Below are 16,094 nucleotides of genomic sequence, written 5' to 3'. Positions count from 1 at the left end.
TGGAGATGAACGCCTCTTGCCTCTAAATGCAAGCGTAGGGACAAAAAAAAAAATGCCAGCGAATGGCTTCCCTTTGCTCCCTCCAACTTCCAGAACTAATCAACAGTGGGCGGAGAAAAGCCTCAGCAATATGTAATATAGTGGGAGGGCAGCAATTCAAGCGTGAAAATCGGGGTGTGTTCCAAGAATATTGAAGCGTCCTTAATTTTCATCTGCAAAACATTTGGTAACCATACTCTTGGCTGAATTAAAGAGATGGCAATGGTCTAGAGCCGTGGTTCCTAACCACACGCCCCACAGGGGGTGCAATTTGATTTGGGGGGGGGGCAATTCGAGAATGAGTTATTATTAACAGTGGTTTGTTTGTTTTTTGCATTTCTTATGGTTCTAGGGGCCTCATATACAGTATAGAAATATATATTGTGTCACGCACATTTAAAAAATCAAAATCAGAATGTACACGGTGGTCTTTTCGGTGCCTGCTAAAAACATTCTTGTTTAGACAAGCCCACCAAGAAGCTTAGAAAGTTGGAGGCAATTTTATTGCTTTAACTTTTGTATGTTTTAAAGGACGGCGGTGAGTTTCTCCTCCATTTCCTTGCTGTCGTTTTGTAAACCGCTTTTGAGTTTTCTTGCAATCAAGAGCCGTGCATAAATCTCACGATTTCCATAGACAAAAAAAAACCCAAAAAACAAAGAGAAACGAAGCGATCATGTCCACACCCTTTTTTTAATTGACTGTTGTTTTTTAAAAAAACAGCAGATCCATCACCAATTTCTCACAGCAGCACAAGGCAAGCATTCAAAATCTCATCTTATGCACAAACCTGCCGGCATCCATCAAATCTTAAGCCATTCACACTCCATATTCATCGTACCATGCAACCAATCCAGAAGGTCAAGTTCCAAAAACACACACAAGAAACAAAGGCGTCACGGGGAAGGGGAGGGTTGGATGGAGACCAACAGCACCCGAGTCAGAGAGATAGTCTTGAAAGCAGAGGTGCAAGTTGAGAACCCCACAAAGCGCCCAAACCACACGAGGCATTGGGGACGGGGACAGGGGTTTAAAGACAGAAAGAGAAAGAGTCCAAAAAGACCAAAAAAGGAGGAGGAAAACCAAGCTGGGGGAGATTAAGAAGAAGTCTACATGGTGTCTGTACAAGACAGTTCTCCACAGCGCAGACAGACTCTCGGGTCCCTCTCCTTTGACCCCCCCACCCCAGAAACGCTACCTGCTCCCCCCCGTAAGCCTATATTAAGTTGACCCACCCCCAAAGGCTCGTAAAGTTTAGTGCCGCAAAACAGACTTCCCCCGCCCAATCGTGTTGTAGAAGCCCCTGGTGCCATCCGGGCCTTGAGGACGCCGAATCACTTTCAGCCGGGCATTGAGTGATTCAGGCACCCTTTTGGAAGCGGGCGCTGAGCTCAGGGGCTCCGGTTTCAGGGAGGGGAGCGGCTGTTGCTGTTGCTGCTGCCTGCAGGCTGGTCCTTGCTGCTTTGGGGGCCACAGAACCCCCACGCCGAGCCCGCTTGTCTCCCAGCAGGAGTTGGGCGGCTTCTGCAACCCGCAAGGGCCGTTGCTGGGCTTGGGCGCGGAGAGAGGAGGGAAGCAGAGCGGCCACGACAGCGGCTTGTGCAGGAGTGGGCGAGGGCCGGCGCAGGGCATGCTGAAGAAATTGGGTTTGAAGGCCTGGCCAGCAGAGGCGCAGAAGCCAGCAGTGGGCCAGACTGGAGCAGAGAGGAAGTTCGGAGGCAGGATGGGAGTGGATACGGGCGTGCCGTCAGACTCGGTCGATGAGCTATAGAAGGAGTCTTCAAAGGCAAGCGGAGGGCCTTCAGTCAACGCGCCGTTCCACATCCTTGCAGGCTTCTCAGCCTCCTCGGCCTCTTCACCGTCTTCCTGACTGGTCACGCTCTTCTTCTTGGAGCCCCTTCCAGAGAGGCTAACCACCTTGATGGCGTCCCCATTCAGGGAGGAGGCAGCGGCTTGGCTGCGGACCAGCTCCTCAAAAGCCTTCCGCGTGCTTTCCAAGCTGTCGTACTCCACCACGGCGCAGCACTTGGTCAAGAGCTCTGGGTACCGCGATGAGCACTTGCTGACATCCGAAGGGAGCTTCTTGCCTGGCCGGAGGATGCGGATGGAGGCGATGTCGCCGAAGGGGCTGAACAGCTTGGTGATGTTGTTGAGGAAGGTCATCTGGAACTGGAGAGAGCTGTGGGTGGCCGGCTCGTACGGAAGGACGTTCCAGGCCAGCAGCATCTTGCTCGAAGGGATGTTCACCAGATGTTCGGGGACGGGGGTCTTCCTGCGCACCTTCGTCCCTTCCTCGTTGACCTCCAGCAGCTCCGAAAACTGCAGGGCGTAAAGGGTCACCCGCCAATCTCTGGTTAAATATTTCACCTGGTTAAAAAAAAGAGAGAGAGAGAGAGAGAGGCAGTTTTGCATGCTTCTCTTTAAAGTAATAAATTTATTATTATTGATTTGATTAGATTGATTGAATTTATATACCGCTCTATACCCGGAGGTCTCAGGTCGGTTCACAGAACGAAATCAAAATATAAAACCACAAAATGCATAATCAAAATAAGAACAACTGCCCAATAATGCCCCCTCCCCAAAGAGCGAAGTTTTTAATGTTTGATGTCTTACTCTGTTTATTTGCACAGACAGGCAGAGACCCCCTCCCCACAAAACCCAGGCAACCCCCGGATGGAATAATGACACCTGGCAACGTGTTATGGGATTAAAATTGGCCACAACTTTATTAAACTTTCAGATGTAGGACGACCTTGGCATAGGCACTGGGCGAAGATCTGGAGCCGACTGAGGACTAACAGGTAAGCTACACTATTGTGAATGTGGGGCGGTCCTAACTCTACCTGACCAACTCCCCTGGCAATGCCCCGCCCCCAGCCGGGATTGGTTAATTGTCGAAGTTAGGTGGGAACCTCCAGGTACCCTGCTGGGGGGGGGGGCGAAGCCAGGCTACTTTGCTGGGAGTCTCATAGTCTGGGGGGGGTTGCGGGCAACCACACAAAAGCCACCCCCCAGTTAATGTGGGGAGCGGTCACTGCTGGGGCAACACAGTCAGATGGTTGGCATATAAATAATAAATTGCTATTATTGTTATTGTTGTTATTATTATTACCCGCCCATCTGACTGGGTTGCCCCAGCCACTCTGGGCAGCTTCCAACACATACAGTATAAAAACATAATAAAACATCAAACATTAAAAACTTCCTGATACAGGGCTGCCTTCAGATGTCTTCTAAAAGTTGGGTAGTTCTTTATCTCCTTGACATCTGACGGGAGGGCGTTCCACAGGGCGGGCACCACTACCTTTTCCCCTGTATCTTCACTTCTCACAGTGAGGGATGGAGCTGTGCTAATATTATTATTTTGCACAGCTCCATCTTCCTTAGGCACAGCTTGCTAAACATGTGATCACTGCCACAGAGCTATGTGGCTTGGAACAGAGCGTACGCCGGACACAGAGTCAGACCGTTCGTCCTTCCAGCTTAGCATTGTCTGTACTGAGCTGCAGTGGCTCTCCAGAGATTCGGAACAAGAGTATTTCCCCTTGGAAACTGCAAGGGACTGAAGCTGGGATCATTGCCATGCAAAGCGGTCGCTCGGCCACTAAGCTACAGAGGTCCATAGCAGTCGACGTTTCCCTTTTTTAAAGGGAAATTCCCTTATTCCAAATAGGATTCCTCGCAAGAAAAGGAAAAAGTTGACAGCTATGCAGAGGTCGCAGCTTTGACCTTGGGATCCAAACGCATTCAAAAAATGGAAACAACAAATACCAAAGAAAGAAGAGTGGCAGATGAAGATGATGGACTTTGCGGAACTGTCGAAGCTGACCGGAAAAATCTGAAACCAAGGTGATCAAACTTTCCGAAAAGACTGGAGTAAATTGATACAATACTTGAAGGACCATTGTAAGCAGTTAACAACACCAGCAGGGTTGTAAGAAGACTTGTAACGATATTTGTCACTGCCCTTTATTTATTCAAAAATTGTGATATTCTGAATGAGTGAAACGTAAAATAGAAAACGTATAAATGCTATGATGTTTTAAAAACCGTGAGGCAGGAGGGAGGGAAGTCAACAGGCTCATATGAGCAAAAGAAGTAAATAATGAAGATTTGTTTAAATATTATAAAATGGAAAATTAATAAAAATATTATATATATAAAAACACACGCTGCTCCACCCTCCCACCATGAATGCTTTCCGAGTGCCGCCGCTTTACCTTTTTGAAAGATGTCAGGAGCTTAATGCTGACAAAGCCCAACCTGTTCTTCTGCACGTGTTTCAGGAGGAAGGCATCCTTCGACAGGTTCTCATCAGAGAGGTAGAACTCCACCTGCGAGATGATCCTCCTGATCAGCTGCAAGTCGGGTGTGGGGCAGTGGCTGCTCTCAAACAGGTCCAGGCTGAGGAGGTCGCTCAGGTCGTAGGGGCAGCTAGCAGGAGGAGAGTGAGGGGGAGGGGAACCAGACACAGAATTACTGCCAGCAGGTCCAAAGTGTGAGCAGATTCACATTGCTTGAGTCGTAAGAGCAGAAGATACAGTGGTACCTCGGGTTACAGGCGCTTCAGGTTACAGAATCCGCTAACCCAGAAATAGTACCTCGGGTTAAGAACTTTGCTTCAGGATGAGAACAGAAATTGTGCGGCGGCAGCGAGAGGCCCCATTAGCTAAAGTGGTACCTCAGGTTAAGAACAGTTTCAGATTAAGAACAGACCTCCAGAACGAATTAAGTTCTTAACACGAGGTACCACTGTACCTGGCAGATCAGACCAAAGGCCTATGTCCAGCATTTTTTTGTTGGGGGTGGTTTTGGTATTATTATTATTATTATTATTATTATTATTATTATTATTATTATTTTACTACGACAAAGTAATAATAATAAACAAACAAGAATAAAATGTGCATGCCACCCCCGAGACCATTCTATTGTAACTATCCAACCTCCCAAAATTTCAACGCCTCTTGCAATGGTTTGACCCCTTTCCGTTTTAACAGTACAAATTCTACAGACACCTTCCATATCTCCTCAAAATCGTTTCTCCTGCGTATTCCCCGTCTTACCTTAATGGCACATGTTAATTTATCATTAATAGCTATAACCCCACACCTCTTTATACCATTCTTCCATTTTATATTCTGCTTGCCCCTTCCACTTCCTCGCTATTATAACACGTGCAGCTGTCAATAAATTTGTGAGCAAGTCCTTCACAGCCTGCAAACCTTCCACCCCATCGTAAATTGATAATAATGCTACCTCTGGACTTTCGGTCAGCTTTAACCCAGTGATTTCTGTTATTTCCTTAAACACCCTTTGTGAGAAACATTGTACATATTTACACCCCCACCACATGTGAATATCATTCCCAGTTTCCTGGCACTATATACCACTATAGAGGTCCAGCATTCTGACTGAATAGTGGTCAGTCTGCTGTCTCTGAGGTCTGCAAAAGCCCCCACATACTAGGTGTACTAAATAGGATTAAGCCACTGAAATTCAAAGGTGCCACACTGGATATTGGTTGGGGGGGGGGGGACGTCTGAGGAAACCCCACACCACAAAATCAATCACAAGAAGTGGCACACGCACACCATTTGAACGGCAATGACCACCAGCTTGGGGGAGGGGGCCGGCTCCCTCAAATACTTTATCGGGGGACCCAAAGGGACCTTGGCTCCAAGGAGCTGGCTCCTATGCTCCTCAGGCTTGGTTCCCCTCAGAGGCAGGTTTAGGAGAAGGCAACCGGTTCACCCTCACTGGGCACCGGGCCGAGTGGGAGCTGCAACAACAAGGAACAACGGAAGGCGAGAGTCCGGCGGAGGGCGGGATTTTGGTATTTCACACTGCACCACTGAAATATTAAAGCCTGAAGTCCGCCACTGTTCCCCCCCCCCCCCCCACACACTGCACATTACATTTTTGAGATACAGCGACTAGCACTGTACACAATATTCCAAATATTGGTTGCCCTGCAAATTCTAGATGAAAAGCAACAACTCCAACTGTTGTAAGCTTTCTTGACAGTTTCATGATTGTTCTAGAGCCACCAGACCCTCTGAGCTCTTGTTTAAGAGATTTTTCTGCTTTGAGCAGGGCTTATTCCCTAGACCAGAGTTTCCCTAACTTGGGTCTCCAACTGTTTTTTCAGACTACAGCTCCCATCATGCCTAGCTTGCAAGATCAATGGTCAGGGATGATGGGAATTGTAGTCCAAAACCAGCTGGAGACCTAAGTTTGGGAAACACTGGTCTACTTTGAAAGACCATCGATTTCCCCCTCAGCCTAGAGCAGGCTTTCTCAACCTTGGGTCCCAAAAGTTGGCTGGACTACAACTCTCATCATCCCTAGCTAGCAGGACCAGTAGACAGGGATGATGGGAGATGTAGTCTAACAAGCTCTGGGGCCCCAGGTTGAGAGGGCACTTCTTCTGCACACCACTGGGATCATGACAGCTAGAGCAACAGCCCGTCCACTCACTCGGACAGGGATAAGAGAGGGAGAAGTTTTCAAGGCATCCTCAAGGAGCAGTATCTCCAGAGGAGGACCATTGAGGAAGTTGACTTGGAATGGACGCAGGGGGCGCTGTGGTCTAAACACTGAGACTCTTGGGCTTGCCAATCAGAAGGTCGGCAGTTCGAATCCCCATGACAGGGTGAGCTCCCGTTGCTCTGTCCCGGTTCCTGCCAACCTAGCAATTCAAAAGCATGCCAGTGCAAGTAGATAAATAGGTACCACTGTGGCGGGAAGGTAAACAGGGTTTCTGTGCACTCTGGTTTCCATCTGGTTGCGCCAGAAGCGGTTTAGTCATGCTGGCCACATGACCCGGAAAGCTGTCAGTGGACAAACGCCGGCTCCCTCGTCCTGAAAGCGAGATGAGCGCCGCAACCCCATAGTCGCCTTTGACTGGACTTAACCATCCAGGGCTCCTTTACCTTTACCTTTCTACTTACCCATCCAGAGTCTCTGCCAGCTCCTCTTGGGTCAGCAGAGGGAAAGACCTGTTGGTGCGAGGGAAGAAGTGGAGAGTGGAGTACGGGCCGCCCTGGACCGGAACCGGACTGCTGCGCTTCAGGTGGGAGGCCAAGGCCATCTCAGGATTGCACAGGGCCATCGCCCTTCATCTGTTGAGATGGAGAAGAGGGTGGGTGGGTTGGGGAGTCACACAACAGCACGGCCCTCCAACAAGACTCCCCATGCCCAGAAGATCATGGGGAGCACCTGGAAAAACAACCAAACAGGTAGAGCGTGAGACTCTTAATCTCAGGGCCCACATTGAGTCCCACATTGGCCAAAACATTCCTGCTTCATGACCCTCATGGTCCCTTCCAGTTCTGCAGTCCTATGATCAAAGGCTTCCTGCAAGGCTCCCAGTGTATGCTATAGGCCAGGCATCCCCAAACTCGGAGCCAGTGTGGTGTAGTGGTTAAGAGCAGTAGACTCGTAATCTGGGGAACTGGGTTCGCTTCCCTGCTCCTCCACATGCAGCTGCTGGGTGACCTTGGGCTAGTCACACTTCTCTGAAGTCTCTCAGCCCCACTCACCTCACAGAGTGTTTGTTGTGGGGGAGGAAGGGAAAGGAGAATGTTAGCCGCTTTGAGACTCCTTTGGGTAGTGATAAAGCGGGATATCAAATCCAAACTCCTCCTCCTCTTCTTCTTCTCCTACCTGCCCACAGACTGTCTCGCCAGAGTGGCGCATGCTCTAGTTATCTCCTGCTTGGACTACTGCAATGCGCTCTGTGTGGGGCTACCTTTGAAGGCGACATGGAAACTACAACTAATCCAGCATGCGGCAGCCAGACTGGTGACTGGGAGCGGCCGCCGAGACCATATAACACCAGTCCTGAAAGACCTACACTGGCTCCCAGTACATTTCCAAGCACAATTCAAAGTGCTGGTGCTGACCTTGAAAGCCCTAAATGGCCTCGGTCCAGTATAGCTGAAGGAGCGCCTCCACCTCCATCGTTCTGCCCGGACACTGAGGTCCAGCTCTGAGGGCCTTCTGGCAGTTCCCTCGCTGCGAGAAGCCAAGCTACAGGGAACCAGGCAGAGGGCCTTCTCGGTAGTGGCACCCGCCCTGTGGAACGCCCTCCCGCCAGATGTCAAAGAGAAAAATAACTACCAGACTTTTAGAAGACATCTGAAGGCAGCCCTGTTTAGGGAAGCTTTTAATGTTTAATAGGTTATTGTATTTTAGTGTTCTGTTGGAAGCCACCCAGAGTGGCTGAGGAAACCCAGCCAGATGGGCGGGGTATAAATTATTATTATTATTATTATTATTATTATTATTATTATTATTATTTTGGGACTACAATTCCCATCATCCCTGACCACTGGTCCTGTTAGCTAGAGAAGATGGGAGTTGTAGTCCCCAAACAGCTGAGTTTGGGGATGCCTGCTATAGGCGATATCAGATTCAAGCCAGTTCAACTGCTCAGCTTTAAGAAAGAGCAACACCATCAAAAAGCTACTTTCAGCCCTGGATTGGGACGCGAATTAAGGTTTTAAAGCAAACAAACTGCTATGCGTTAATATACAAATACAGACTTAAAAAAAAAACACCTCTTTTTTTGGGAGAAGGAGATAAAGACTAAATGGGGGGGGGTGTTTTACAGTCGTGAAGGCAGTAACTGGAAAATCTTCAGACCTTCCGCATTGAGAAACGAAAACAAACCGAGAGCACCGGCTGGAAGGCTGGGAAAATAACGTCCAGCAAAAGGAGGAATAATTGAATAATGTAGATTGAGCATTTGACTATTTTGAAGAAATAATTGTATACACAACGGACAGGCGGATAGCTGGAGGTCTTTATTTCTCTCTCTTTACTTTTATCGCCCTTGGGTGTTTATCATTATTCTTATATTATTGCTTTCTCTCACATACACACACACACACACACTTGCGCTCTCTCTCATTGTACTTTGGTAAGAACTGCACACAGAGGAAGAGAAAGGAGAGTTTGTACCCCTTTTGAGAGCCTGTAAGAAGAGGGGGAAGAGCCCAGGTGAGAGCTGGGAGGGTACACCTTCCTCTGTAGGGGATGAAAGTTAAGATGAGGAAGGATCTTATAGTTTCTTTTATTGTATTGTGAAAACTTGCCAAAAAAAATAGAAGCTACTTTCAGCACCTGTGCAAAGCTACAATTGTGAGGGGACTTGGAGGCCGAGGTGATAAAGCAGTGACAGTTAAGCCATTTCATTTCTCTATCTAAAGTCATCCCTTAATTGCTGTTCTGCCACTCTTTGCAACAGTTTCAAGTTCCTAGTCCTTAACAGTCAAGGCCTCTCGTCTGTGCCTCTTCTTTTGCCCCCATTCATTTCCCACAGGCCCCTCAACTTGCACACCAAGCCTCCCATCCCTCACTTCCTTTTTTCATGTATAATTTTTATTAAATTTTCTGTCTTACAATTTAGAATATTCGTTTAAGCAACCTTAAAATGCCAATGACTTCCTTTCTTCTCTTTCCATGGTTCATTTTGCATATCATAAATCCCTGCATATTTTACATAAACTACAGTGGTACCCCGCAAGACGAATGCCTCGCAAGACGGAAAACCCGCAAGACGAAAGGGTTTTCTGTTTTGGAGGCGCTTCGCAAGACGAATTTCCCTATGGGCTTGCTTCGCAAGACGAAAGCCCATAGGGAAATCTCCGGGGACCTCTTTTAAATGCTGGTGGTGGGGAGCAAAGCCTTTCCCCCCCTCCGGCCTTCAGAAGAGGTCCAGGAAGGCCGGCGGGGGCCGAAAGGCTTTGCTCCCCACCGCCAGCATTTTAAAAGCAGTCCGGGATAGCAGGGAAGAGCTTCCCGCTATCGCGGACGGCTTTTGAAGGCAGGCGGGGGGGGAGCAAAGACTTTCGCCCCTCGCCCGCCTTCAGAAGAGGTCCAGGACCTCTTCTGAAGGCGGGCGGGGGCGAAAGTCTTTGCTCCCCCCTGCCTGCCTTCCCGGGAGAGCTTTTGAAGGCAGACGGGGGGGGCAAAGACTTTCGCCCCCCGCCCGCCTTCAGAAGAGGTCCAGGACCTCTTCTGAAGGCGGGCGGGGGGCAAAAGTCTTTGTCCCCCCCTGCCTGCCTTCCCAGGGGCTTTTACATCGCCCCGGACAGCGGAGAAGTCCTCCGCTGTCCCGGGCGATTTTAAAATGCCGCCCGCCAGCATTTTAAGATCGCCCCGGACAGCGGAGAAGTCCTCCGCTGTCCCGGGTTTTTTTAAAATGCTGGGGGTGGGAAGAAAAGCCCTTGTCCCCCCCCCCCCAGCCTTCAGAAGAGGTCGGGGGACAGACTGTCCCCGGACCTGGTCTGAAGGCGGTTTCCTTAGGAACACATTAATTGATTTTTAATGCATTCCTATGGGAAACCGTGCATCGCAAGACAAAAAACTCGCAAGAAGAAAAAACTTGCGGAACGAATTAATTTCGTCTTGCGAGGCACCACTGTAAACCATTCAGTAATCCATTATTACATCCATCGAAACTTGTTTACACTGTTGAATTTATCGTAATACTACCAAGGTTTTCAAATGTACAAAATTCCACCCCCCCCCCATATATTCAATAAACATTTTCCTATCTTCTTTAAAAGTATGTTCTTCTTGTTCTCTTATTCTATATAACATCCCTCACTTCCCAATACTCAAGTACTGGTTGCTAGTTCCAGAAAAGGCACTCTGCATATGCCTAAAGGCACATGTTTCCATTTTACCCTTCTGCTTGTCTCCCTATCCTAACTGAATCAATCCAGGAGGTCCAGAATGAGTGTTGTCCTTAAGTCTCTTTTCAGGGTACCCTCCTGCTGCCAATTGAGAGACCATTTTTAAAGTGAAATAATAAAAAGAAACACAAACATCCCAGAGCCAATATACTCTGGTGTCTGGCAGGCCCTCTGGAATATACATTTCAACCCTAACCCACCCTTGCAGCTATAACAGTTCAAAAGAAGCTTTACCTAGATTCAAAGAACTCCTGCCAACGAGAGTCGCTCCAGGAGACCTTTGACTTCTTCGACTTTCCAGAATGGAGGTTCAGGGAAAAGGAAGGAAGGGGGGAAACAGAGACAAGGGCTACAGAGTGATGGGTGGAGAGCAAAGCCTCTGTACTGCCAGGAAGCAGGTTCTTAAGAGAGAAAGGAGCTCCATGAGGGGCAGAGGGAAAAATCAGGTGGTGGCGCTTGAGAATTAAGGCAGCAAGAGGAGGAGGAGGAATGGCCTAAACAGAGATCTGCAGGTGAAGTCAATCTCCATCATTAGGTTCAACAGTTAACAGCTGAATCCAAGGGAGCTTTGTGTGAGGAGACACATCAGTTTTCTCCTGTGCATGTTTACTCAGGGTCTCTCCAGACTGATGTGGGGTTTTTGTGGCCAGTATTTCCTGCAGCATAGCACTGATGCACTCAATAATAGTGCACAAGTCGTGAATTTATTCTGCAGTGCTTCCCTAACTGTGGCCACGTTCACAACATTATGTTTGAAACACTCTGATACCACAGTTAAACAGTCGTGGCTCCCCACCCCCCGGATTTCTGGGAGAATAGGGTGCTGAATGGTATTTAGCAACCCCGTTTCCCCTCACAGATCTACTGCTCTCTCAGAGTGGTTTCACAATCTGTCCGTCTTCACAGGGAACTCTGGGAATTGTGGCTTTGTGAAGGGAAAAGGAATCTCCTAACAACGCTCAGCACCCTTAACAAACTACTGCTCCCAGAATTCTTTGGGGGAACCCATGGCTGTTTTAAAGCAGTATTTTTGTTGGCATCCGTCTGTCTCTAGAGTAGGCATGGCCAAACTAGGCCCTCCAGCTGTTTTGGGACTACAACTCCCATCATCCCTAGCTAACAGGACCAGTGGTCAGGGATAATGGGAATTGTAGTCCCAAATCAGCTGGAGGGCCAAGTTTGGCTGTGCCTGCTCTAGAGGCAATGGAGTGCGCCTCTGCGGGTGAAGTCAAACCATTGGAGAGTCACAGCACATGCTGTGGCTGCAGAGACCAGTAATTTGTAACTGCTGCCTCCTGTGTTGGAATCGGTTCTGCCTTCCCCAAATGCAAAGCTTGCTTTAAAGGTAAAGGGACCCCTGACCATTAGGTCCAGTCATGGCCGAGTCTGGGGTTGTGGCGCTCATCTCGCTTTATTGGCCGAGGGAGCCGGCGTACAGCTTCCGGATCATGTGGCCAGCATGACGAAGCCATTTCTGGTGAACCAGAGCAGCGCCCGGAAACGCCATTTACCTTCCCGCCAGAGTGGTACCTATTTATCTACTTGCACTTTGACGTGCTTTCGAACTGCTAGGTTGGCAGGAGCAGGGACCGAGCAACGGGAGCTCACCCCGTCGCAGGGATTCGAACCGCCAACCTTCTGATCGGCATGTCCTAGGCTCTGTGGTTTAACCCACAGTGCCACCCATGTCCCCTAAGCTTGCTTTACGGTGGTGCAAAATGTGTTTAATTGGGTTGTTTCTATCCTTAGATGTGTATCACTTGCTGAAATCTGTCTGTCTCAAGAGACAATGGAGTGTGCCTCTGGGGGTGAAGTCAAACCACTGCATGAGCACCACTAAAGTGACCTACCTGGGGCGCAAGCCTGCGCAGTGTGTCTGGAGGTCCTAGGCTGCCCAGACAACAAGACTCCCTCTTGACCTTGCTGGTGTAATCCAAAGGAAAACAGAGCAATACGTTTGGCACCAGCTTGGCTGCAGGAGTTGCTGGAAGGAGGTGTGCAAGCCACCATCCAACTTCCTGAGGGAGTCGACTCTGGATTTGTATAGGGTTTACTTCAGGCTTCCTCAACCTCGGCCCTCCACTTGTTTTTTTGGCCTACAACTCCCATGATCCCTAGCTAGCAGGACCAGTGGTCAGGGATGCTGGGAATTGTAGTCTCAAAACATCTGGAGGTTGAGGAAGCCTGGTTTACTTCTTAGTCTTCCCACCCCGCAAAGATGTCCTGCAAGGCAGCAGTATGGATTCATCCCTGGGGTTTTCTCCTGAAGCCTTTTTCATGAATGGGTATGGTAAAGCTAAAGGACCCCTGGATGGTTCAGTCCAGTCAAAGCTGACTATAGGGTTGTGGCGCGCATCTCGTTTTCAGGCTGAGGGAGCCAGCATTTGTCTACAGACAGCTTTCTGGGTCATGACTAAACTGCTTCTGGCACAACGGGACACCGTGGCAGAAACCAGAGTGCACGGAAACGCCGTTTACCTTCCCGCCGCAGCGGTACCTATTTATCTACTTGCACTGGTGTGCTTCCAAACTGCTAGTTTGGCAGGAGCTGGGACAGGGGGACAGGAGCTTACTCCGTCACGGGAATTCGAACCGGCGACCTTCCGATCGGCAAGCCCAAGAGGCACAGTAGTTTAGACCACAGCGCCACCTGCTGCTCCCTATAATGAATGGGTATCGCCACAAGGCAGCAGAGGTTTAGGATCAGAGTTCTCCTTCTCCAAAGTGGTTTCATAGCTTTTTTTAATACATGGTGTGAATGTGGCCTACTGCTGCTAACTGGAAGGGTACTCTTGCAGTAAGGTAAAGGGAACCCTGACCATTAGGTCCAGTCGTGGCCAACTCTGGGGTTGCAGCGCTCATCTCACTTTATTGGCCGAGGGAGCCAGCGTACAGCTTCCGGGTCATGTGGCCAGCATGACTAAGCCGCTTCTGGCGAACCAGAGCAGCGCACGGAAACGCCATTTACCTTCCCGCCGGAGTGGTACCTATTTATCTACTTGCACTTTGATGTGCTTTCAAACAGGAGCAGGGACCGAGCAACAGGAGCTCACCCCGTCACAGGGATTCGAACCGCCAATCTTCTGATCAGCAAGTCCTAGGCTCTGTGGTTTAACCCACAGCACCACCCGTGTCCCTACTCTTGCAGTATAGTGGGATAAAATAAAATAACAGGATTTCAGCAGGAAGTGACAGGACATGTGCTGATTGGAAATGAAGTAGTATGTCTGCCCTGAAAGTTTTGTAGGGACAAACAGCGCTGAAAGAAGGATCATCCTGGTGCCATAATGAGCACAAATTCTAAATGCCCACAAAGTGAGTTCAATGGGTTTACCATTCAGTGTTACAGAAGGTAGAGCTGAAAATGACCACACCACTGATGATCCTTGCTCTTACTTCTGGTGACAGCTGTTGGTTTCATTCAAATATTGACTGGATGTGCCAGCGAGACAAAACAAGTACCGTATTTTTCCGTGTATAAGATGACCCCTATTTTTTGGAACCGCGGCCACCAATTGTCTGCATGCTTTCTGCCAAAAGCCCACCTGCCCACTTGACGCAACCACAGCTGATTGGACACACACCTTGCTGCTACTGTAAATCAACCGCCCCATTGCCGCAGCCGCAGCCAATCGTCAGCAGGCCTTGCCGCAGCAACCAATCACATGCCCAATCACCGCTGCCAATCTCCTGCTGGCTGCTGCCACCAATTGCCCACCCTCCCGCTATCTGTGTATAAGACGACCCACAATGTTTGCCTATTATTTCTAAGGAAAAAATATTGTCTTGTACATGGAAAAATATGGTAAATTGGTAAGGATGGAAGACTGAAGAAACCCCAACTAAAAAATCATGGCAAGAAAAATTGATGGAATATGCAGAACTGGCAAATCTGACATACAAGCTACAGGACAAGGATAACTGTGACTTTAAAGATGAATGGGAACCCTTTACAAAGTATTTGAAGACGCAACTGGACTCCTTGGCTGGCTTTGAATAAACATTCACAAACTTTTTATTGATAATAATCAGCTAAACAACTGTGCCCCTTCATGGATCACTGCCTTGCCGTGGTGAAGGGGCTTGAATAACTCAGAGAAGCTATGAGCTATGCCGTGCAGGGCCACCCAAGATGGACAGGTCATAGTGGAGAGCTTTGACCAAACGTGATCCACCTGGAGCAGGAACTGGCAAGCCATCCAGTATCCCTGCCAAGAAAACTCCATGGACAAAGACAATAGGCACATAAAAATTATGACGCTGGAAGATGAGCCCCTCAGGTCGGAAGGCGTCCAACATGCTACTGAGGAAGAGTGGAGGACAAGTACAAGTAGATTCAGAGCTGATGAAGCGGCTGGGCCAAAGCCGAAAGGACGCTCAGTTGCGGATATGCCTGGAAGCGAAAGGAAAGTCCAATGCTGTGAAGAAAAATATTGCATAGGAACCTGGAATGTAAGAACCATGAACCTTGGTAAGTTGGATGTGGTCAAAAATGAGATGGCAAGAATAAATATTGACATCCTGGGCATCAGTGAACTTAAATGGACGGGAATGGGCGAATTCAGTTCGGATGACCATCATATCTACTACTGTGGGCAAGAATCCCATAAAAGAAATGGAGTGGCCCTCATAGTCAACAAAAGAGTGTCGAAAGCTGTACTGGGATGCAATCTCAAAAATGATAGAATGATCTCGATACGAATCCAAGGCAGACCTTTTAACATCACAGTAATCCAAGTTTATGCACCAACCACTGGTGCTGAAGAAACTGAAATTGACCAGTTCTATGAAGACTTACAACACCTTATAGAAACGACACCAAAGAAGGATGTTCTTCTCATTATAGGGGATTGGAATGCTAAAGTAGGGAGTCAAGAGATAAAAGGAACAACTGGCAAGTTTGGCCTTGGAGTTCAAAACAAAGCAGGGCAAAGGTTAATAGAGTTCTGCCAAGAGAACAAGCTGGTCATCACAAACACTCTTTTCCAACAACACAAGAGACGACTCTACACATGGACATCACCAGATGGGCAGCATCGAAATCAGATTGATTATATTCTCTGCAGCCAAAGATGGAGAAGCTCTATACAGTCAGCAAAAACAAGACCTGGAGCTGACTGTGGCTCAGATCATCAGCTTCTTATAGCAAAATTCAAGCTTAAACTGAAGAAAGTAGAAAAAACCACTGGGCCGGTAAGATACAATCTAAGTCAAATCCCTTATGAATACACAGTGGAAGTGAGGAACAGGTTTAAGAATTTAGATTTGGTGGACAGAGTGCCTGAAGAACTATGGATGGAGGCTCGTAACATTATACAGGAGGCAGCAACTAAAACCATCCAAATGAA

General features: G+C 48.5%; 1 protein-coding gene across 2 annotated transcripts in view; it reads right to left on the bottom strand.

Moving 5' to 3' along the window:
• Window positions 1-469: 469 nt before the first annotated feature.
• LOC308460438 (la-related protein 6-like) overlaps window positions 470-16,094 on the bottom strand; it is a 35,966-nt gene continuing 20,341 nt past the window's right edge. The window contains exons 2-4 of one of the 2 annotated variants that reach the window (XM_080976850.1): window positions 6,994-7,164; window positions 4,261-4,474; window positions 470-2,404 (exon numbers count right to left, since the gene is read on the bottom strand). In XM_080976850.1, the coding sequence (XP_080832976.1) occupies window positions 1,292-2,404; window positions 4,261-4,474; window positions 6,994-7,154 (1,488 nt within the window). In that variant the 5' untranslated portion in view covers window positions 7,155-7,164 and the 3' untranslated portion in view covers window positions 470-1,291. The remainder of the gene's footprint in view (window positions 2,405-4,260; window positions 4,475-6,993; window positions 7,165-16,094) is intronic. The other variant, XM_080976851.1, reaches the window with a different exon arrangement.

Source organism: Podarcis pityusensis (genome assembly GCF_964106645.2).
Source record: "Podarcis pityusensis genome assembly, chromosome: 13".
NCBI lineage: Eukaryota > Metazoa > Chordata > Lepidosauria > Squamata > Lacertidae > Podarcis > Podarcis pityusensis.
This window is presented reverse-complemented; position numbering and strand designations above follow the sequence as displayed.